Raw genomic sequence first — 23,035 nt, 5'->3', positions numbered from 1 at the left:
ATAGCTCTATGCGCCCAATTCAGCCAGGAAAACGGTCCCAAATGCTGCTCCCTGCCCCCAATCTACTGGGTCTTCAGTGGCAAAGCACATCTTTCGCAAAGAGATCTGAGGTTCCACCCCTGAGGCATCTCCTGTCCAGCGGCTGAGCTGTCAAAGTCCTTCCTCTGGTCAAGGCCTGGAAGAACCACTGCCTGCCACTCACAGTAGACTCTCCCAAGCTAGACGGAGGGACAGCTTAACTGTAGGCTCATCTGATCATGCCCCCCACCCACACCTTCTGCCCCAGGTTCCTCTCCAAGTTCCAGCTTAAGAGAACGGTAGCTCCAAGCGCCTGGGGGAAGGACACCAGGTTGGGTAAGGCTGCCCTCAACATTGTGTAAGCAAGTTATAAAAGACTGTAGTACCAAAGGAACATATGAACGAGCCATTACTGATCAATCACCCGATGGGATAAATCTCAGACACAGTCCTGTTCAAGTCCCTTCAAGTATTCAGCTGTGTTATTAACTTCTTTTTTTAAAAAAATATTTTATTTGCTCAACACAAAACAACAACAAAACGACAAATTAAACCATAATAAGAATATCATCAGTCTCGCATTACATACAGAATTAATATACCTTTCATAATCCATAAACTGTAATGGTCTCTTCCTTTTAAATCTGACTTCCCATCTACTCCATAAATCAAATTACCATTCTTTGCTGTCAATACATGTTATTGCTATCATCTCAAATCAATTCAAAATGTATTACATCATATACCTAATGAATGATATTGCTGGTATTATTCGAAAACCACAACGGATTTTAAGTCAGTATTATTAAGCTGCGTTATTAACTTATGAGAAATTTTATATGATGCGCATGCATGTTTGAATCAGTTCTTAGAATATGACTCAAAAGGAAGAAAAGTTAATTTCTCTATTTCATTGAAAGATTTCAAAATATTTTAATACAATCTTTGTTAAACAGGCTTGTGTTTTGGAGAATAGTTCTTAAAAACTTTGGAGCACATCAGTGGGTCTTTTGCTAAAAACTTGTGCGTGTTCAGAGCTCACAGGACCAATTTTATTAGTAGCAGTGCTGTTAAATGAGAGTGGATCATAGAATCATAGAATCATAGAGTTGGAAGAGACCACAAGGGCCATCGAGTCCAACCCCCTGCCAAGCAGGAAACACCATCAGAGCACTCCTGACATATGGTTGTCAAGCCTCTGCTTAAAGACCTCCAAAGAAGGAGACTCCACCACACTCCTTGGCAGCAAGTTCCACTGTCGAACAGCTCTTACTGTCAGGAAGTTCTTCCTAATGTTTAGGTGGAATCTTCTTTCTTCATACTCTACTCCAAAGAGGATGCCACCATTTCAGATAGCATGATGCTACATTGACAGGATGCACCTCCCTCCTCCTGTGGGAAGAAATCCGATAAAACCCCCACACCCCTGCAAGACAAAGGAGGGCTCCACACTTACTTTGCACTGGGGGTGTGAAGAAGCACAAAGACGGCCCATTCCCACAGCCCCTCGCTCTCCAGCTGGGCTGCAAAGCTGGCGTTCAGCACTCCCTGGCATTGCTCTGAGAGGTGGGTGTAATTTAAGGCACGCAGCACTTCCCACAGGTGCCAGCTGAGGCGGTAGTCCAAGGGGTCCGCTGTTATGCTCTTTGGGTCAAGCAGCTGGTGGAGATCGTAACACCTGCAAGGGAACACGAGGAAGGAAGGAAACAGCATAAGCCGGCAGGCCAAAGCGGGGCCCACTCTCCAGTTCACAGTGCTGCGCGCTGAAAGACTTTCCATGGAAGCAGAAGGGTCTGGAAGTCCAGGCCTAAAGGGCAAACCGGGGCAAACGCTTTGGGGGAAATGACCTTTCATGAGACTAGCAGGACTGCCCACAGCCACATGCAAGACAGAAGTCATTTCCTGGCACCAATGCCTCTTCCTCTCTCCCTCTCCGCCCCAATACTGAATTTTGAATGAGCCATAGAGACATTCCAGTGTTAGGCTCAATATCCACTGGATAGGAATCATAACTAGAACTCTTAAGCTGGAGATGACAAAGAAGCAATGTAGGTAAACTAAATCCCCACCACTGTTAGGCTTCTAGGGTCCTGGACTTCAGGATCCCCCTCCACACAATATATACAGGAGAGTGGAGGGAAAGGGGTATTGTATGTCCCATGGCTGTTTTGACAGGCACACAACTTTCTGTTTATGTCCCCCGCTTCCCCCACCGGACATACTTTTTAAAAACACTTTAGAACATAAGAACACGAGGAGAGGCCGCTGGACCAGACTGGTGGCCAATCTTACTTCACAGCTATCTCACAGTGGCCAACCAGATGGCTGTAAATTGATTTGGGACTTTTTAAGCAGGATGCTTACCATTCCTCTTCTCCCAGACCTTTGGCTAATTAAACCATCTATGGTCTTTTAAACTGTGTGTGTTATTGCTTTCATTTGTTACTATGGTATGTATTTTTGTGGTATGTATTTTTATATTGTAAACCACCCTATGATCCTCATATGAAGGGCGGCATAGAAATTTAATAAACAATAATGATATCAATGACAATATCTGGGGAGCTCCTCCCCGCAGAGTGGGCAGAAACCAGGATCTTCTTGGTAGGTCACCACATTTGCAGCATAACCTGAGTTCACAAGGAGGAAAGAGATTCCGGAGGGACAGCCTTGTGAAGTCTGTTGCAAAGGGTCTTGTGTCACCTTAAAAGACCAAAAGATTTACGAGAGCTGAATATCTGCGGAGCAGAGTCCGCCTTCAGCAGGTGCAGGAAAACAGGAAGAGTTACCTATCACTGTAGAGCTTTAGCAGGTGAAAGCACACGTCTCGGAGCGGGTGTTGTTGATCGCCTTCCTCAATCACACAGCCTGAGCCTTCCAGATACGGAGGCAGTGGAGAGCAAGCATACTTCTCTCCCTCCGAGGAGTCCTGCGAACACAATACCACTGAGTGAGGGGAAGCAGCTGCAGGAAGAAGGAAAGGCCTCTCTCCTGCGTATGCCTGTTCCGAGGAGGCACTAGAGAGACGTTGGGGTGGGGAGCTGGAAACTGAGCTGGATCCTTGTCTCTCCCGCCTCCCCTCCCCTCAAGGCAAGTTTGACAGGCGGGGAATGGCTGCCAGTTCTACCCACCCCACAGGATCAGAGGCAGGAGGAGGAGAGGGGTGCCTGCTCTCACGTCCTGCTTATGGGCTTCCGGTGGGGGTCTCTGGGTGTCCCTTGTGGGAAACCAGATGCAGACCTAGACACAGACACTTAGTCTGTTCCAGAACATCTGTGATGTTCCTGCATATGCCAAAGAGCAAAGGGAGCTCAGCAGAGGCACAGCACATCATCCTGTCCTTCCTTCAGGAGGCAGCAACAGGCCAGAGTGCCTCAGCTCTAGGGATAGGGCTCAAGGCTGGCCCTCTGGCCAAACAGGACTGCGACTTCCACCTACCTGGAATGCGGCTTCATACATGCTGAGGGCCTTGGAAAGAGGCGCTGTAGAAGGAAGCAGGTACCAGAGGTGGATGGCGAGAGAACGCTTCCAATCCAGATGGGCGCAGATGTTGATGCTCCTCCTCTCTGACAAATGCCACACCTGCAGAAGTGAGGGAAAGGGCCGAGGCAGAGTGTCAGTGTGGGCCAGGCACAGAGCCCAACACAGTAGCTCTGCTGCGCAAGAGGGACACCCACAGAGGCTCGCTGGCCTGGTGACGGCGTTGTGTGTACATGTGACCCTCTTGATGCAAGTGGCCGAGCAGTGCCCAGGGTTGACAAGCAAGCCCAGACTCCGCGACTCACCGGCTTGCCAGCTAAAAGGGCAAAGATGTGCAGCCTCTCCTCCTGGATGAAGCAGTCTGCCTGGAGCTGATGCCAGTCTGCCAGCTGCATGGCAAGGAGCTCCCGGACATCCTGGCTCCCTGCCAGCTGCGAGAGGAGCAGAGCCAGCCGGTGGTCCCCTGTAACGCAACAGCAGCACATCAGAAGAGACACAAACCCCCGTGAGCAGCCTCTCCTGAAATGTGAACTACCTGGCCAACAGATGGCAGCAGTGCAGACATTGGTGCTCTAGCACATATTTTGGAGGGGGAAGGACCACACTGACTTAGGCAGAAAATAACTGCCCATAGGAAAACCAAGTCTACATGATAGATTGCTTCTTGCTTGGGGAGTGCTGCACGTAGCCCACCCTCAATATCATCAGCAAGGATCGCTTCATTTAAGCCTGTTGTAAGGCAGGGGTTTTTTTTTTTGGTGTTGCTCACCTAGAAATTCAAGAAGCTGATCTAGTTGGGAAGACACACCCAAATCCCCTTCCAATCCTTTTCTAGGGAGCAGCTAAAGCAGAGAAGAATGAGGGGTGAAGAGTTTACAATGGAACTCTGCATTTCCCTCCTACCAGCCCTGCAGAAACAAACAACTTCCTCGGGCCAATGCTCTTTGCTGTGCTGAAGGAAGCCAAATTTATGTCAAGATGCGGGCAAAGGAGAGCTTTCCTCTTGGCGCTGGCAATTTCCAAGGAACAGATAAGCACCTTTCCGCAAGCCTGGGCCTTCATCCAGGGAAACCCACTACTAAGCTACCTACTTCTCTCCTGAGACTCCTCACTCTGGAGGCAAAAGGGCCTCCAATACCCTGACCACAGGAAGGGACAGCCTGTAATTCAAGATTCAGCTTGCTGCGCCCTCTCCAGGCAACCCACTAAGCAGCACTGGCCGTACACCATTTCTGCCCACGGGAACCAGCAGATTCCTTATTAGATCCTGGCTCCAGGTGAAAAGCCGCCGTCTTACCAGAATGTTGCGCCAGCCGGCAAGCTTCGCTGATCTGCTTCCCAGTAAGGTAGCTGAAGACGGCCTGGGCGGGACTGTCGTTCTGGGCGAGCGAGACCTCGTTCTTGATCCGCTCAGCAGCCGTTTGCGACAGCCAGCGGGAGAAGGCTCTCCGGCGCTCCAGAGCAAGGACGTACTCCGTGGGCTCATCCAAGCGGGCCTCCAGCTCCTTCAAGTGGCCCCAGAGCGCCTCACACAGGGTCCATACCAGGCACCAGTCTTTCACTGCAGCTGGCGAGAGGGCAGAGAGAGATCAGCACACGACCCTGCAGGCCTGCCCTGTGCTATCCCATGAGGCAGCTGCAAACAGGGTCCCAGCCACACACGTGCAGCAGGGGGCTCCTAAGGCCATTCCACCCTTCCCCCACACTGTAGCTTAAATTCTGAACTGTGCACTGCTACCTCTGCTCCGTCAATCACCTGCCACTCTCTGCTTATGGCCAGCTGTGATCTGGACCATGAAGGTGAGGCCAGAAATACCCAGTGCCACCAAGTCACCTTGGGCTTTCCAAATCCAATTCTATGAAGGCACCAAGGGTCCGCAAAAGCTTACACCTGATCCTGCCAAGATGCTGCAGTTTTTGGCCCCTTGAAATTGCATCCATAGCAAGAAAGACCAAGAAGTCTCTCCTGTTCCTAGCACCCACCAGCTCTCCATGCATCACAGCTTGGGAGGGCAACAGCAGCTGCTGGAGACAGCAGGAGGCCGGCCTGTTACCAGAATGCCCTGCCTCACTGTGTCTTCCACGGTGATTCTGCTCTAAAACAGGTGCAGGGGCATGAGCCCATGGTGGGACATGGGACTGGGACATGGAAAGATGCTAAGCAGTGATTCAATGCCTGCATACACCATCCACCGCTGGCCAAGGCAGAATTGCCTCTTCACAGCCACAGGACAGAGCAGACTTTCCTCAAAAAGCTGATTTTTGGGCAAATGCAACTGACTATGTAGTTGGGTACTCTGGGGGAGAGCGAGAGAGCATGCCACTCTTGCCCTCCCTCAACATGACAGGAGCTCAACCTGACATTTCCAATTCCTCCCCCCCCCCCAATTCCTTTTCTTTGGCATCCAGTTTTGTGCCCACCTTCTTCCCTTTCTTCTGGGTCAGCAGACGTCTCCGTTGCCCACCTGGCATACTCATGGATAGCAGCTACGCCAGGGTTGGGAGTCAGGAAAGGGCACGGCTCATCCATGTGGACAGTGCTCTGCTTTAGCTTGATCTCCAGTGGAACAAGGTACGAGTCTAGGTCCTCGTCAGCTGCCTTTCCTTCCAAGCTCAGCTTCTCCACGTGAACCTTAAAGGGAGACTCCGAGAGCCTGCAGAGGCATCGGGAACACAGATCAAGGGAGATGAGTGGCTCTGTCACGGCAATATTCAATTATTTAAAAATAAACACAGGCTGCCTTCTAAATAATATGCTCTCAAGGAAGCTTACAAATTAAGCACCGCTTCAAAAGTTTAAGCATGGGGTAAGTAGGTGGTGGGAAACATTTTCTCAGAGACACCCAAATTGCTTCTTCGTTTGTGGGTTTATTCACAAACATCCATTTGATAAAAAAGCACAGAATTTCAGCCAGACCATTAGCTTAAAAGGAGCACCATAGTAAGAAAATATTCATCATGCACAGGCCCTATGCATTGAAAGAGGACAAGGCGGCAAACTCAGCAGTTTCCAACGGTTATAATCAGAAAGCTTTGCTGCTTCTGGAGGAGCCAAGTGATGCCAAGCTGCTGTGCTGAGAGAGCTGCCTCTCGGTATTACTGGAAGATGGCAATTTCTGCCAGGAGAGACCAATATGCCAGGTCCTGGAAAAGGTTTCTGTTATGCTGCAAGTGAGCTCAGAACACGGTAGGGAGAGGGAACCTGCTCTGCTGAAGGAAGACCAGCACTCTTACACCTCCCCCCAGCAATACATAAATTTTAGGAAATACAGTGGTACCTCGGGTTACAGACGCTTCAGGTTACAGACTCCGCTAACCAGGAAGTGGTTGCTCCAGGTTAAGAACTTTGCCCCAGGATAAGAACGGAAATCGCGCACAAGCGGTGCAGAGGCAGCAGGAGGCCCCATTAGCAAAAGCACGCTTCAGAGTTAAGAACCGTTTCAGGTTAAGAACGGACCTCTGGAACGAATTACGTTCTTAACCCAAGGTACCACTGTAAACAAAAAACCAGGGCAGGAATGATTGTCTTGCAGTGCAGCAGAACTCCAGATACCCAAGTGCAGCAGGCTGAGAAAAGTGCATGAGGTTCCCCACCCACCCTCTAGGGTGAACAGGTAAGAAGAAATCAGTCCTGCCTCTGTGGCAAAAGCCCACATCAGTGCAAACTAGACTAGCCAGCCAGATAACTCAGCTCACTGCATAACACCTCAGAAGACTGATATTTAAGAACAGAATGATGCCTCACTGTTTAGGAGCAACAGGTGTTGGCAAGAATCCATACTCCATGGATTCGTTGTGGAGATCTTCTGGCTCACTCAGTGTGCTCAGCTGCTCCCCGCTGTGGACGAGGATCCGGTTGGGCCCCCAGCCGACACGGAAGGAGCGTCCCATGAAGAGGGCCATATCCTTCAGCAGCCTTCCTTTCCCGTAGGTGACAGACTTCTCCAGAGGCACCAGCTCAGGATGCCTGCGGACGCCCACTGTTTTCAGCGGCATGTCAGGCTCCAGGCTGGGCATTGTGAATGCACCGGTCAGCGGAGAACCGACGGACCAAGGCGGGGCAGGAAGAGCGCTGGCCAGCAAGGAAGTCCTTGGACTGCGTCTGTCTTGGAGGGAAGTAGTTGGGACGCGTAAAGATCCGCCCGAGAGTCTTGACTGCAGCAGCCCACCAACTAAGGAGGAGAAGGAAGGCCTTGATTAGGAAGACAAGACTTCTAACAGATCACCATTCTAACACCCCACCCACCCAAAAGCATGCTTCTGGACGCAAGTGCGCTGGCTTCCGGTGGCCTGAGGGAAGGTTGCAACATGCCTACTGCTCCCCAATTCCTGTCCCTGTTAGGACTCAGGCAGCGGCATTTCAAACCAGCTGAAGCTTCCAGGCCTTCATTCAAGGCCAAAAGTTACAGTCACAATCTTCAATGAATGATTGGTTCAGACCTGTGTGTACATCACCTTACCACGCAACTGAATGGGTGAATGGACGCCACGGAAAAGACTGACGTTACCTATGATGGTTAATTGTCACACTGGAAACCTCGAGTTTCCACAGCAACATGTGAGGAACCCTTATGAGAGCCCCGTGGGTTTCACCCTGAACTTTGCTCAGGTTGTGGGATCATGTCACTTTGCTGGGGACATGTGCGTTAATGTCTGTCTATGTACAGAAATGGTATATGCAGCGCTGCTCTGGGATCCCAAACACTCCTGTCTGGTTTTCTTCAGGGTTACGTGAGCCCTGGATTCGCCCCACTCCTATTCTAAACTGATTGCAATGTGTGGGCTTTTTCCTAAATGGATCCCAAATGCTCCCCCTGGTTCAACGTTAGAGCAGCCAGAATAATACATCAAGGAACATAGTATTTGTAAACTGACTAGTACAGATGGTCATTGGTGTCTGCAGTGACACTTCGTGTTGTGAAAAGCCCAAAGGCCTCACTCCTCTGTTTAATGACAGATCACATCCCCCAAAGTGCCTGGGGTGCCTTAGGGGGCTTACTCTCCCCCCACCCTCCTCAAAATGCTTCCTTACTTCTTTTACTTAATTTATTGGACACCATTCCAAAAAGTCTTAAAAGTGGTTCATACACAGGAGGAAAATTCACAGAGCACAATTCAACAAACATCAAAGTCTTGGAAATGTAGCATTAACCAATTTATTTTTAATTTAATCCTTTGATGAACAGAGTCCCAAAGGCCAAGCAATGAGAGGAACTGCCTTGCAGCAATGTGCTAAGCATAATGTCAGCTTAGCCTCAGAAAGCCTGTACCAAGCAGAGCTTAGCATTTAAGAACCGTTTTCCCCTTGGCGCCAGCACAAAGACTGGGGTTCTTACTGTACCTGAGGGGCGGCTCTTGTGTCCTCGCATCAAGGAGGAGATGGGAAGTCTGGGGGAGCAGAGGTCTTGGGATGTATCCACTGGTGCAGCTTGCTTGCCAAAACGGTGGTCAAGGATCAGGTCCAAGTCCTCCTCATCCACAAGCAAGGAAGCTTTCATGATCTGGAAACAAGTACAGAGCAAGGTCATCATACATTACAGAGGACTTTTAAAAAGTTGAAGGTTGTTTTTTCAAAAAGGAACCTTTGCCCAGTTACTGTAAATGGACCTTTTAGGTTGCTGACATTCTGAGACCCCCAGTTTGAGGGCTGCATCTTCTGACTGGTCCAAAGGCAGGGCATGTGACTTGTAAATATGTTCAGCAGGGGTGGGGAAGCTCTGGCATGGAGGCCGATTCTGGCACGCTGGGAGTCCAATTTGGCCTGTGAGGCCCTCTACCCCAAACCACACCCACCCACTTCTTTCAGATGCTCAAAGAGAAGCCCAGGCATGCTGCACTTGGAGCCCTGATGGTCAGAAATCCAAAGCCTGGTGTCAAAGTGATGTCAGAGGGGCAGCCCTGCCCACCTGTCAAATCTGTCCCACCTGGGATGGGGAGAGAAAGTTCTGTCCTGCTGCCCAGAAAAGGCAGCTTTGGCCAACCTGATGCCTTCTAGATGTACTGAACTATAACTCAGCCAGCACAGCAAAGAAGAATCCATGATGACATGATAGAAGCAAACAGATACAGGACACAGAAGGCTCAGAGCAGAAAGAGTGAAGAGCAGGTGTACCCGGTTATAGGAACAGGTGGTGAGGTCCAAGTCCAAGACCAAAGGAGGACCCTACCAGGCAAGCAACACAAACGAGGAGGGGCTCACCTGCAATGTGTGAGGGTTGATGTCCAGAGAGGAAGCAATGTGTGCAGAAGCTGGCACTGGTTCCTGCTCCTCTGCAAAACTCTCTTCCGTGACCAAGTCCTGGGGCGGCTCCTGAGTGATGTCTGCCATGTCACTGTCAAATTCCACAACCTTCCCAAGCTGCTCAACGTCTGGGCTCTGCAGGCATCAGGAATTAAGAGGCAATGCAATACAGATCCAAAGCAGCGGAGCGTGTAATAAACTTTTGCTACGAAAGATCAGCAGAGCCCAGGCCTCCCCACCCCAGTTCTGGATGCGGCCGAGTGCCCCACACAGAGCAGCTGCTGAGCTGGCAAAGCAAGTATCATGTAGGACTGGAGACAGAGACCAGTGTGGCAATGCCATGTCACAATAGGCGGTGTTAGGCTGGCATCATCATGACCCCTCCACTAAACCGAGTTCCAGGCAGGCAGAGGGAACGAGGCCAACTGTGGAAACCTAAGCTGCTGAAATTCTGACCTATTCCTTTGTTTTATATCTTGCCCTTCCTCCTGGAGCACAGGAGAGCCAAAACAAACCCCTTTCCTATACATGCTGCTTCTAGACAAGCAACAAGGCTCACCTGTCCTCTTACATCCTGGATCATCAGGACCAGAAGAGAGAATTGCAGCTAGTTTTGTGGATGATTCATTAAAATTTGGGAAAAATACTAAAAATGATGCAACAAGAAACTGAAAAAAGCAAGAATTGCAGCCAGCCACTCTTGTGCCTTTTATTTTCTTCATCAGCAGCATGGAGAGCATGACCAATTTTTGTTTGGGGCGGGGGGGGGGGGAGAAAGAGAGAGAGAAAAAAAAAGAAGAACCCCTGCACTTAAACTTGGTGAAAGCCATTTGGAGCCTTGTCCTCTTCTGCCACTGAGTAACTTATTTCAATCTTCCCTTTTACAAGAGCTCCAGTTCACATATTTCTTTCCCTTACCTTGGAAGGAGGTGCTGGTTTCCCACCTAGAGCCATTTGCTGAGACGCCAACAGGCCCGGCGGGGGCACTTGAGCCGTTTTCTGTTTCTTTGCCTCGACTTTCGATGGGTGCTCCTCATCTTCCTCATCAGAATCTTGCAAACCGTATTTTGAGAAGTGAGCCACCTGGACAGAAACCAAAGCCAGCATAGGTAATGGCCTGAACTAGTAGCTTGTGGACATCAGTAAGTGAAGACAATATCCTGCCTGTCAAGTTATACTGGTGGCCGGGACACCAGAGATGGGGAGCCTGCAGTTGATACTGGGCTCCAGCTCCCATCTGCTGCAGCCAAAAATGGCACCAGTGGTTAATGATGATGGGAGCTGGTCTGACAACATCCCGGAGGGGTAGGGATGCAGAGAAGCAGCACAGGCTCCCCACTCCTGTTGCAGATGAAGTATTTCTGAGGAGTCGCCAAAATGGGGCAGTTGGAATTGTGCAAACAATAGTGAAAATTTGCAATTATCCCTGCCTTTGGAGTGTGCCTTAAATTTTTCCAGGCCAAGGAAAGAAAAAAGCTTTGGTATAGAAGCTGGTTCCATTTACTTATACACAGCTGTTATTACCTTGAATACCCATGAGCCAGTTTCAGGGCGGTACTCCTTGAACTGGGCACCCTGCTTCCGGGAGACGGCTTCCAGCCTGCCTTCATAGTTCATTTCGGTTAGCCGTTCTGGGCTCTTTATCAGGCAACGCGAGGTTTTGTCAGTGGGCCAAACACCATCCAAAGTGACCTCAGCTCTCCTGTTAAGAAACAAAGAGGGTTAACGGAGGCCAGAGAGGCAAACACTCCTAACAGATGAACTAGCGTGTTCACGGTGAACGTGAGCCAACACTAGGTTGGTCTATATTTACCTGTTCAATCCTTTCCCAATGGGTGGCTTCTGTTCATCATCTGGGTAGACAATCACCTCTTTCCGGCGGATGTGCACAATCTCATCCAGGTTCAAGTTAGTCAGGTTCACTTCGCCTTCAAAGTAGATTGAGCCGTAGCCTAGGGAGGAGATGAACAGGTTAGATGACAGCCCCTTCCAACTCTACAATTCTATGATCTCAGCATCAGCTTAAACCGGAGCGCTGCTGCAACAAAGCTATGGAAGCTCATTGGTCAAGTGCGCGCAATCACCAGAACTGGGAGTGTCTTAGAAATCTATGCAAGAAGCACACAAGCTGCAGCAGGAGTCTGGCGGCAACTCCCAGAAAGGTCTATGGGGGACACACACCTAAACCAGCCCCCCAGTTAATGCCGCAAATCAGGTTTTGCAGACATGTACTTGGGAGCGTCATTTATGCATCCAAACAACTTTTAATTTGTGCACACTGTGTGCAGCTTTGTCATCTGTGCTGTTACTGTGATCACATTCAAGAACTGATGGGTTTAAGTGCATGTACACTGCATGTGTTGCAATATACCAGGGGTAGGTAGGCAACCTAAGGCCAGGGGGCCGGATGCGGCCCAATTGCCTTCTAAATCCGACCTGCGGACGGTCCGGGAATCAGCGTGTTTTCACATGAGTAGAATGTGTGCTTTTATTTAAAATGCATCTCTGGGTTATTTGTGGGGCATAGGAATTTGTTCATATTTTTTTCCAAAATATAGTCTGGCCCCCCACATGGTCTGAGGGACGGTGGACAGGCCCATGGCCGAAAAAGGTTGCTGACCCCTGCAATATACTATTATTATTATTATTATTATTATTATTATTATTATTACTTGAGGAAAGAGACTGTGGGGACTCAACCACTATGACTAATATCCAACAACCAGATTACTTGAAATGCTTAGAGGGGAATTCTTCTGACCCTTCCTGACAAAATGGGGCCATGGGCTTGAGGGACCTTTAGAGCAGACTCCCGTAAACTGCTGTGTGAATGGCCTGAGTGATCCTAGAGACATGCCTAGTACTTTAACCATGTTTCAATGGCCTGAATTTTGCTCCTCTTGAGTTACTTGACCTTCATCCAGGTGGGACTTTCCTGGGCTTTGGGGAAGGCAGTTTCAGGAGAAAAGGTCTTTGTGCAGAGAAGCATCCTTACCTTTTCGGCCAATGGTGAAGTCTGTCACAATGCATTCTCCTTTGTCGCTTGTCATTTTGGCCAATTCTTCCATGGATGGAATGGTGTAGTAGCCAACTCGGGTTAAAACAATTCCTAAAAGAACCAAAACTGGTTGAAGGTCACTCCTTTCAGCAACTTCTGCAATAGGCAGAGTGATTGATTTGCAGGCCAGAGCAGCAAAGAAATGAGCCAGAGAATGCAGGTGTACCTACTCCAAGATTATAATACGTATGCTAAAGGGTATGAAAGGGAGCAATAGATGGACTCACTGAAGGCACTTTAGATTTACAACTGACTAAGGAGAAAAACACTCAGAAAACCTTAACCAAACACTGCCTCTGCAGTAGATTGCAAAATGATTCAGTACCTATTAAAATTAGTTATGAAAAATGACAGCCACAAATCTTGCGGCATTCCTAGAAACACCTCAACGTTAGAAATGTTTTGGTTTTATTTTGGTAAGGCTGCAGGTGCAATCTGATGGTCCAGATCCTATTGCATGCCTTGTATTGCCATGCTAGGGAAGGCAATACATGAGCAGGGCAGAGGAGAGAGGAGCGAAAGATCAAAGAAGCAGTAACTAGGATCTGGGTTCAAACTCACTGCCAGCGTTGGCAGCACTAAGCTATACAGACATCTGGTCTGACACAACGTAAACCTGCTCCTTACACCCTGAAGCACATTCTTGGATAATTCACAAGACCGTTTTCTCAAAGGTCTGTCAATCCAAGCTGACTTTTGCTAGAACGGTTTGGTGCATCGAAACCTACACCATCTTGGATCGCAGGTCATCAAAACCTTAAGAAGGCCAACTCAGTGTATGAAAATAATAGAAACACCAAGATTTGCTTTTTAAAAGAAGAAAAGGCCACTTGAATGAGATCCAAGGGTAGAAAAGTATGACCAGACAGAGTTTGATGGACTGCAAATGACAATGTGCATTATAAGCAGCGCCCCCTCAATTCCTACCTTCCCCAGTCTGTGCTTGGGGGCATTTCTGGGGGGAGAAGATCCCGACCACCAGAAGAACCACCTGCCTCACCTGCCGGATGAGCCTGGTGCATGCCGTCCGCCTCCTCTTCCTGGTCCTCCTGCAGGGACTCCTCGTGGTAGGAGGCATCCTCGCTGCTGCCTTCCAGCCCGTTCCGCAGGGGAGGACGCACGTTCAGGGCGAGGAGGGTGTCGTCCACGTTGTTGTGGTGCTTGTGCATGGCGTTCTCGGGGGTCTGTGGGATGGGCTTGGCAATGGGGTTGGAGTAGTACCGCGTGACTTCACGAGGACGGTCCTCCTCCTCCTGCTGCTCTCCATCCTGCCGGTGGATCTCATCAACTGACCGGGAAAGGAAGTTGAATCTAAGGAAGCCACAACATTTAAGGTCCACCACGTGAGCCCCAAAGAATAACTTCATAACCGAAATACAAACACACCGCTATAAAAAACAAACACTAGCTACCTAACTGGTAATGAACTTCTTGAGTGTGAGTTTCTGCATGGATGGAAAGCAAATGCTGAACCAGAGTTAGAAAGCTGATGAAGGATTTATTGGGCGTATCAACCTTCAGCTGTTAAGGGAACAGATCCATGCTCAGACTAAACCAATTCTGGCATCGCAGTGCAGAATCGCACAGGAAGCCTGACATGACCACCGCCTTTAAAAATGCACATTGTGAAATTGCTTTGAAATGGATATTGTTCTAACTTAAGTAAAATGCATTTCCCAAATACGTGACAGCTCCTATATGAAAACGTAGTCTTTTCTGGACCAAGCGCCCCCTCTTTATTCTGTATGGGAGAGTCAGAGGGAGTTGGGAGTTTCCAATTTCCCTTTCCGATTTCACATGCACACAGTCCAAGGGCACATGCCCACAGCACCATAACATCCTTTGCTTTCGCTATAAATTAAGTTTCTGATCGTCCAGGCTACTCAAGATAGACTTGAAAGGGTGTGAGCAATGCTCAGCAAGATCTCAGAAGACACACAGAGAGAGCGCTGAGCAGGATTTCCAGGAACGGTGGCTCCCCCGCCCCTCTTCATAAGTACAGGCAACTCTCAGCTTCCATGGAGGTTACATTCCAGAGGTAAGTGCACACAGCCAAAACCGCGTATGGTCAAAATATATGGGGTTCAGTGGCAGGTGAGATCACCAAAGTCTTTTCTTTCCCCTGGACACGCACTCCCTGTTACACAGTGTGAGCATTACTCAGGCGACACAAGGGGAGCAACATTCCCGCTGCCAAGGCTAGAACAGAGAAGACTTGCCCATGGTTTAAACCCAACAACTGCATGTGGAGCTGCGCCTTTAAGGCTGAGTCCGCTTACTTCAAAAAGGAAAACCTGACCAAGGTCCTGTTTTTTTAAGGTGTCCATGCAGACATACCGGTCTCCGTTCTCTGGGTACTCAGAGGGAGAGGCGAGGTCATCCGCTTCACAGTTGGTCGGAGAGAAAAGGCTGCTGGCCTTGATACTCTTCAAAACTAGCTTCTTAATGCTTTTCCTAAGAAAGACCAAAAAGAGGAGAAATTCATCACTGCTGCCTCACTCCCTTACCCCCCCCCCTTCTTAGTTCAACTTATTTTTAATTGCAGCCCCCATCACACCACAGAACTGGACTGTGGAAGCCCTTCTCTCCCCCACTGCAAGACACTGGAGGCTTTAGCTGGGCCAGCTGTGTGTGTGGTTTTCTTCTTTATTTAATGGCATTAAAGAGCTCCTTTTGAACTATTTTTTGCTGTGAAAAAGATGACTGATAAGAGATGCCAGGGTCTTTACCCAGTGGGCTGTGACCTATAATTGGGCTTCACCTTAACCCAGAGTGGGCTGCACCACCACCTTATATATTGTGTTAAAGAGTTCAGGAAGAGCCACTGCGCCAACTGAAGCGTGCATTCTGGCTTTAATCCATCTCTCGTTGGCCGTAATTGGTACTTGCTACTCCGTTCAAGATCATTAAGTACCAATTACCTCCAGCAAGAGCTGGATCAAAGCCAGAATGCAACACAGTTCAAGGCCATCGAGATATGCTGCCGCACACCTCACACTTCAGATTTGCCCAAGCCACCTTAGCGTATAAAGAAGTCTAGAGGCAACACTTACTTGGGCATGAAGGCCCCATTCGACAGGGCTGGCTCATCGTCATCCAGGCCGTCAAACAGGTGGGATTTAGAGGAGCCCGTGGTCTGCAAAGCTTTCGGACGCACCCTGGTCGCAGGGCGAGGAGTCAGCTTGTAGTGAGTAGGGGTGGTCAATGCCTTCTGGGCCGCTGGATTGGTTGGCTTCAGTCTCTGTACACACACACACACACACAATTGCAAACTTGAGACGGCTAGCCTATCAGATTCTCTCACCCGCTTTTACTGCAACCTCCTTTTCCTTTTCCTTCTCCCTCCCCAACAAACAGGCTGCTAACAGCGGAAAAGACAGACCGCTTCTGCAAGAGGCCCAAGTTGATTGCTCACCCCCTTCATTCCACCCAAGTTTGTAAGTTAATTATGCACTGTGTGAAGAAGTACTTTCTGGCACCCGTCCTGAATCAGTTTTAGCTCTGGATTCCAAAGTAGAAGCGCCTTCTCGGACCCTTTCTCGACCTGGCATAATCTAGTCACCCTCTCAGCCATGTCCCCATCTCCCATGACAAACCTCCTCTTTCTTCTTCGGGTCAGACATCGGGTTTCTGAAGAGGGGGGAATCCCCAAAGGGCGAGTATGTCAAGCTGTTGAGGTGCTGCTGAAGAATCGCTTGCTGAGCGGCTGAAGCATTTGGGTCAGTCAAAGCTGAATGAATGAGAGGGGAAGACATCAGCCCAATATCCCCCCAAGGGGCTGTAACAACTCACTGACAGAAGAGCAGGTGCCTGCAGTGGAGCAGGTAATCTAAGTGGGGAAAGTGCTATCCTTCCCTAGAAGATGCATCCACTGCACTGACTGACAAAATTCATCCAATAAAAACAAAATGTTTGCGGGGCTAATAGGTTCAGCTACAAACCGTTCTCTTAATCCCTCAGGTTTTGGTGATATGAGGTAGAAACTGGGTCCCTGATTCAGCTGGAAACCACTTTTGGGAATTATTAACTCCTGGTATGCCCCACGGAGGACCTTAAGGTCCACAAATGACAACATTTTGGAGGTCCCAGGTCGCAAAGTGGTTAGATTGGTCTCAACCAGGGCCTTTTCAGTACTGGCCCCGACTTGGGTGGAACGCTCTTGTCACAAGAGACTAGGGCCCTGCAGGACTTGACATCTTTCCGCAGGGCCTGCAAGACAGAGCTGTTCCACCTGGCCTTTGGTTTGGACTCAGCCTGACCCTTATGTTTCCCTCCCCTTATGGTCTTGATTTATTGGCTACTTTTAAAATGAGGTTGCATTTTAACCTGTATTTTACATTGTTTTGTTTTGTTTTCCCCTATTATGTTTTTACTGTGATTTTATTGGTGTTAGCCGCCCTGAGCCCAGCTCTGGCTGGGGAGGGCGGGATATAAATAAAATTTATTATTATTATTATCTTAGTCCTGGAAACCTCTTGCTGTATTTCCAACACATGCCACACTTTGGTGAATTACATTCCCATTTGGAATTTGCCACCAAGCCACATGGCTTTCCATACAAAAATGGACTGATGGGAGCTGGAGTCCCATGCTCAGAGGGACAATGAACTGGTGTGACCTCACGCAGGGCCCCTCCTTCACTTAACTCCAGGCTATTCATTTGTTAATGAGACACTTACCCACCGCAGGCTGGGGAGCTCCAAAGCCCAGAGTAGCTGTTGACGTATTAAATCCAGGGGCGCCAAAGGCTCCTGTCCCCAGCGTACTCCCTAGTTTAGGCTGGGTGTTCCCAAACAGCGAAGTCTGTCCTGCGTTCAGCGCTACAGGAAGGAAAACAAAGCAGGTTGTGGAACATTGACATGCGCAACCAGCAGCAAAACAGACATAAGCAGCCTTCCTTCCCTACAGACAGTTCAAAGGAGGACGTCATTTTTAGTGCTCCAAGGAACTGCTCTCCTTCCTCACCACCAGCTTGGCTCATTTCAGGAGCAAGAATGTAAAGGATATGAACTATGAATCCGGACCATTCTTCTCTATAGTGGAGAAGTGGTTTTGCTAACTGAAGGTCTCATAGGTGCGTCACTCTTTACAATAAGGACAGGAGCTGTTTGTGTGTGTGAGAGAGAGAGAGTTGGAACATACTGCCGCCGACAACCACCATGAAGTTAGCTGGAGTGTCCAACATATTCAGTAACTAAGCAGCCGTAAGATAACGGCAGCATAATTTTGGTGAGAGTGGGGGAAAATAGCAGTTTAGAGAAGGAAGGAAAGTGGAAGCTTGCTGTTATGTTTAGTGAATCCCAATCATGGCACCAAAAACCTGGTTAAGTGCCAGAGAGAGGAAGGGGGAAAGCAGCTTCTGAGGGTGGCATCTTTCTATTCTTTACCTGTTCCAAATCCTGTTCCAAGTCCCGTGCCCAGAGCCCCAGCTGCAGGCTTGTTCCCAAACAGGCTATTTCCCGTGGTGTTTGCACCAAAACCTGCAAGTAAAGAACAGCAAGTGGCTGTGTTTGTCACCCAGGCCTCTCTCTCTTCCATGCAGGTGGTTGTTATGTGTTTTAATATTTTGTTGGAAGCTGCCCCAAGTGGCTGGGGCCACGCAGTTGAATGGGAGGCATACAGTCACACCTCAGGTTACAGACGCTTCAGCTTGCGTTTTTTCAGGTTACGGAATGCCGAAACCCAGAAGTACCGGAACGGGTTACGTCCGCGTTTCGGCGGTCATGCATTCGCAAAAGCGCTAAATCACGCTTTGCGCATGCGCAGAAACGCCGAATAGCAACCCGCGCGTGCGCAGACGTGCCAATGCGGGTTGCGAACGTGCATCCCACGTGGATCACGTTCGCAACCAGAGCGTCCACTGTATACATAATAAAATTACTATTACCATTATTGTTGTTATTATGCAAGGCACAGCACATGGTCCGCCTGACATCACTAGCGAACACACAACCCACTTGCATTTCCAGAGGATGAAAGAAAATGGGGTTGCCTTTCACTCAATAGTAGCATTCAGATGAGAGGTTCCCGTCATCATCATCTGTACCCAGGAATCTTTTTAGCTGCAGCAGGAGCTGCTGTTCAAGAAGGTACAAATGCTTCCCAGACTCCCCACTCCCCAGGGAAGTCTGTTACCAAGACATTGGAGGAGGATAACCCCTGGAAGGAATGAGAAGGGCTCTGAACTCTCTCCAGCTGTCTCCCCACACCTCTTCAATCACCAGCAGAGAGGCAGGGAAAATGTACTGCTGTTTGACTTGGAAAAAAGCCTTTGAATTTGTTTTCCATGGATCTGAGAAAGGCCTCCAAGCTTGTATAAAAGACAGAGACCCTCAAAATGAAACTCTTGCCAAAAGCAAGGCCAGAAGCACCTGGGCTCTCGCAGCTGCCTGCCATATAGCACGGCTTACTGACACAGAATTTAAGACCCACAAACAGCATTATCTCACATAAATTAGTCTGCCACATACCATGTGCTATACTCAATGCAACAACAATAGATTTAAGGCTCTTTACGTGACTATGCCAAAGGGAAAGCAATTGTTTAATCCGTTACCAAACATCCCAGTCGTAGTTGTTCCAAACGAGGGCGCGCTGGTTGTCGTGGTTCCAAATCCAGCAGGCTTGTTGCTGAAGAGGGACTGAAGGAGAAATATGCATTCTAAACGTCACAGGGTCTCTTTCTCTTTTCCCTGTCCACAGCCCCCGCCCTGGTCACAAAGGGATATTAGCTTTTTCTCAGTTAGCAGCCAATCGTAGAAAGGTTAACATAGAATCATAGCGTGTTTTAAATGTTTGGAAAGGATGTGCGGCCATCCACAGAATGCACATTATCAGATATCTCTCCCTAGTGAACTACGTCTGTGCTGGTCCACAGCAGCAGTTTGGTGTCAGCGCAGGACAGCTGCATAGTGCACAGTGCTGGGCAAGAGGGGGAGTCAAGAGGGCTGCAGGTGGGGAAGAGCATACAAGAGTCCCCTCTTCCCTCTCATCCCCCAGCACTGCCTCCGTCCAGCACTTAAGGTAGGAGGAGGGAGGGAAACTACTTGGCGATGAATCCCACTATGCCCTCGTTGATGTACAGAGCAGCGCCACCTCTATAACTCCCTTCCCAGTGCTCCCTAGAGTCTGATACAATGGTGTCCCCACTGGTTCTCTCCGTCCCACCAGGTGCCTACAAGGCGTAGTAAAGAACCAGGCTGAAGGAGGGAAGACGGAACAGAGCACAAGGCAGTAGAATTAAAGCAGAGAGAGAGAGTAGATTTGACTGTGTGGACAGAGGCAGGGCAAAAATAAATGAGGGAAAGCCGGAGACAGCATGGTATATTCGGTCTAAGAATCACATGTTCTCTGCCTGGTCAATCAGGAGGAAATACCCAACATGTGGAAACTTCATAGTCCAGCGTGGGAATGTGCATGGTCTCTGCTAGAATTGCTCTGATGGAGAGCAGCCAAATGGCAAAAGCTGAGGTTTTACAGTTGACACCCACAAGAGCTGATATTCAGAGTGACAATTTGGCAAGCAGTGAGTGAGCGTCAGAGTGGCACGCCCCCACCCCTCACATTGTTGTTTGAACTACAGAACCCTGTTATATCAAAAAATGAGTAGTTGTGGTTTAACCTCAGTTTACTACACAGGTCCAAACTGTGGTTTAAGATCAAGATCTGCAGAGATTTAAAACCCTAGTTAGGAAACAGGTATTAAACCGCAGTTCCCCACTGGGGATGCAAGGGAGAAGTGTAGTTTGAGTTGACCTGGAAAAGTGTGTCACGGGAGCCGGATGCACACAATTGAGAAACTCAGGTCACGTCTGCTAAATTATGGTCCAGAGTGCCTAGACTGGGCAGTCGCTCTCAGTTTACAGGATTGTTAGGCTTCTTGCAAAACCTTCCAAGATTTGTTCAAAGCCAAAATTATTGGACCTTTCTAACCATTGACCAACATTGCAATTAACACCACTGGAAAAGCACCTGCAAAAGCACTTCGCTTCTGCACGGGAGAACACCAATGAGCACAAGTGTGTCACGAGTGAAAAGAAACAAGCCACTTCCACACCCCTGAGGACCTCATTACTCCCAGCTGACATACCGAGCCACCAACACCAAATCCTGTATTGGGTTGTCCAAAGAGACCTGTCCCAGTTCCAAATGCAGTAGCAGTGTTCGTATTGGTAGCTGTTCCAAAAAGGCTTCCCGTTTGTGAGGGCTGTGTTGCTCCAAATAAACCCTGCAAACATTAGGGGATGTTTGAGAAAGATACGCTACAACTTATCCTTAAAAAAACAAAACAAAAAAACTAAGCAGTAGTTCTGGAAATGTGGGACTACTGTTTTTGCACCATGGTGATTTTTACACAAGGGAATAAGGGCTCTGCTTGTGGCTACTGGAGAGAGGGGCTTGCATTTGGTTCAGTGTAGCATTAAAGCATGCAGGAAAACCTACCTTCATTTTAGCCACTGTGTCGTGGAAAACACTGAGGCCTGAATTTGTGCATGGCAGATTGTTTCTGAATGAAGGTTCAGATCTGGGCAGAAAGGCACCTGAAGGTTGCCATCATGCATATGGAAAGAAACAGTGTGCCCCTCACAGGAGGATTAAAAAAACCGAACAAACTGAACACCCACCCACCCACGAGTTGTCTTTAGTGGAAAAAGTAATTTCCCAAAGCCTATGAAAATTGCTTATCTCTTCCACTCAGCAGCTCATTCCCCACCCAGCTTTGCCAACTTCCCTTTCCAAGCCACTAGCACCTGGCATCCTTTGCCCGTAACAGGGAAACTCCTTCAATACAGGGTTTCCGTTGTGACTGGATGCATCTATTAAAGATTTGAGACCCTCACAGAAAAGGCCACTTGAATTAGTTGACCGTCCAGTTCCATTTCATTTGTAACAAGAGGGCCCCTCTCTCGCTTATGCATTTCTGCTTGTACCCAACAGAGAAAGCAGCGAACGAATATAGTGGACCACTTGATAAAGTAGCCTGCCCTAGAGACATTCAAGTCGGTGAAAAGCCAAAATGACTGCCAGGCTTTCCTCTTCCTGGGAGAGGTAAGATAATTTGAGTGTGTGCTTGCTTGCGCGCCTACCAAGCAACTGGTATATTGTTGAAAACAAACTATTTCATAACTTGGGAGGCCTGCTATGGCTCCATTTCATAGTGAAAAAGTATGTGCTTTGCATATGAAGTGTTGAAATCTCCAACTAAAGGATCTTGTGTTGGAGAGAACTTCTGCTTGGAGACTCTGGAGCCAGCTGTCAGTTAGATGGACTATGGCTCTGACTTGTGACAAGGCAGGCCTTTATCTCTTAACCCTCAATATAAAGCATGCTGGCGAAATATTCAACAGATACAAAAATGGCAAAATAAGGCAACCTGCTGTGCTAAGGAGCAAGCTGGAGAATAAAATAGCACTGTACAAGAAAAAGTAACAGGCCGAGCAAAGAGAATTTCCTTGAAGAGGTCTTAGTAAAAGGCTGCAGAAATCAAAGACAACCAGGTAAGCAGGAGTTAGGCAGAAAGTAAAGACTCCAAGGTTGTTACAACAGTCCTTGCTGCCTCACCATTGTGTTTGTGTTGGGTTGTCCAAGGGTGCTGGTGTTCCCAAACGAAAAGCCTGCGTTTGGTGCAGTCGTGGCCTGGCCAAAAGGCTTGTTGAAGAGGCTGGTGGTTTGTTGAGTCGGACCAAAGAGGCCTCCTGTTCCTGTTCCAAAACCAGTCGTACCTGAAACAAGGTGCCAAAGCAAATTATATATATATACCTTGAGGCATCCATGTCCCTGGCACTTCACAGAGTATACCCCTCAAGGAGCTCACAATCCAAAGGTCAACAGTGGGAGAGGCAGGATAGGTTCCAAAGGATGATGGTGAGTAGATGCAGCTACATTTTATTTTATTATAACCTGCTTTTCACATCTGGCGCTCAAAGCAACTTACAAAAAGAAAAAAATGAGACACACAAAATTTTAAACATCAGAGAATAAAACTGTTTTAACTTGGTGTCTGAAACTCAGCAGAGATGGCACCTGATTTCTAGCAGGAAGGCATTCCATAGATTTGGAGCTACCACACTGATGGCACAGCTCCTCACATGCACTTAGGCACTGTTTTGAGCAGAAACAAGGATGGAGGAATTGGACTATGGCTTCAGAGTTTTGTGTTTTTCTTTTTAAAAATTCCTGTCATTTTAATTTTCAGCTTACAAAACCATACACCACTCTGAACTCCCAATCAAAAAGAG

At 48.5% G+C, this 23,035-nt stretch overlaps 1 protein-coding gene across 4 annotated transcripts in view; it reads right to left on the bottom strand.

Annotated features, from left to right (window-relative positions):
* Positions 1–23,035, bottom strand: part of NUP98 (nucleoporin 98 and 96 precursor) — a 43,471-nt gene that overhangs the window by 7,017 nt on the left and 13,419 nt on the right. For 2 of the 4 annotated variants that reach the window (XM_081001727.1, XM_081001728.1), the window contains exons 9-30: positions 22,359–22,519; positions 20,887–21,024; positions 19,354–19,438; positions 18,185–18,277; positions 17,477–17,617; positions 16,394–16,527; positions 15,851–16,038; positions 15,135–15,251; positions 13,798–14,108; positions 12,735–12,848; positions 11,553–11,691; positions 11,264–11,441; positions 10,658–10,822; positions 9,698–9,874; positions 8,840–8,999; positions 7,244–7,670; positions 5,920–6,152; positions 4,796–5,065; positions 3,804–3,961; positions 3,457–3,600; positions 2,808–2,947; positions 1,475–1,696 (exon numbers count right to left, since the gene is read on the bottom strand). In XM_081001727.1, coding sequence (XP_080857853.1) covers positions 1,475–1,696; positions 2,808–2,947; positions 3,457–3,600; positions 3,804–3,961; positions 4,796–5,065; positions 5,920–6,152; positions 7,244–7,670; positions 8,840–8,999; positions 9,698–9,874; positions 10,658–10,822; positions 11,264–11,441; positions 11,553–11,691; positions 12,735–12,848; positions 13,798–14,108; positions 15,135–15,251; positions 15,851–16,038; positions 16,394–16,527; positions 17,477–17,617; positions 18,185–18,277; positions 19,354–19,438; positions 20,887–21,024; positions 22,359–22,519 — 3,895 coding nt within the window. The remainder of the gene's footprint in view (positions 1–1,474; positions 1,697–2,807; positions 2,948–3,456; positions 3,601–3,803; positions 3,962–4,795; positions 5,066–5,919; positions 6,153–7,243; positions 7,671–8,839; positions 9,000–9,697; positions 9,875–10,657; positions 10,823–11,263; positions 11,442–11,552; positions 11,692–12,734; positions 12,849–13,797; positions 14,109–15,134; positions 15,252–15,850; positions 16,039–16,393; positions 16,528–17,476; positions 17,618–18,184; positions 18,278–19,353; positions 19,439–20,886; positions 21,025–22,358; positions 22,520–23,035) is intronic. The other 2 variants (XM_081001729.1, XM_081001730.1) reach the window with 2 other exon arrangements.

The sequence above is a fragment of the Podarcis pityusensis genome (genome assembly GCF_964106645.2).
Source record: "Podarcis pityusensis genome assembly, chromosome: 4".
Classification (NCBI taxonomy): Eukaryota; Metazoa; Chordata; class Lepidosauria; order Squamata; family Lacertidae; genus Podarcis; species Podarcis pityusensis.
Note: the sequence above shows the minus strand (reverse complement) of the source record. Positions and strands in the feature narration are given on the sequence as shown.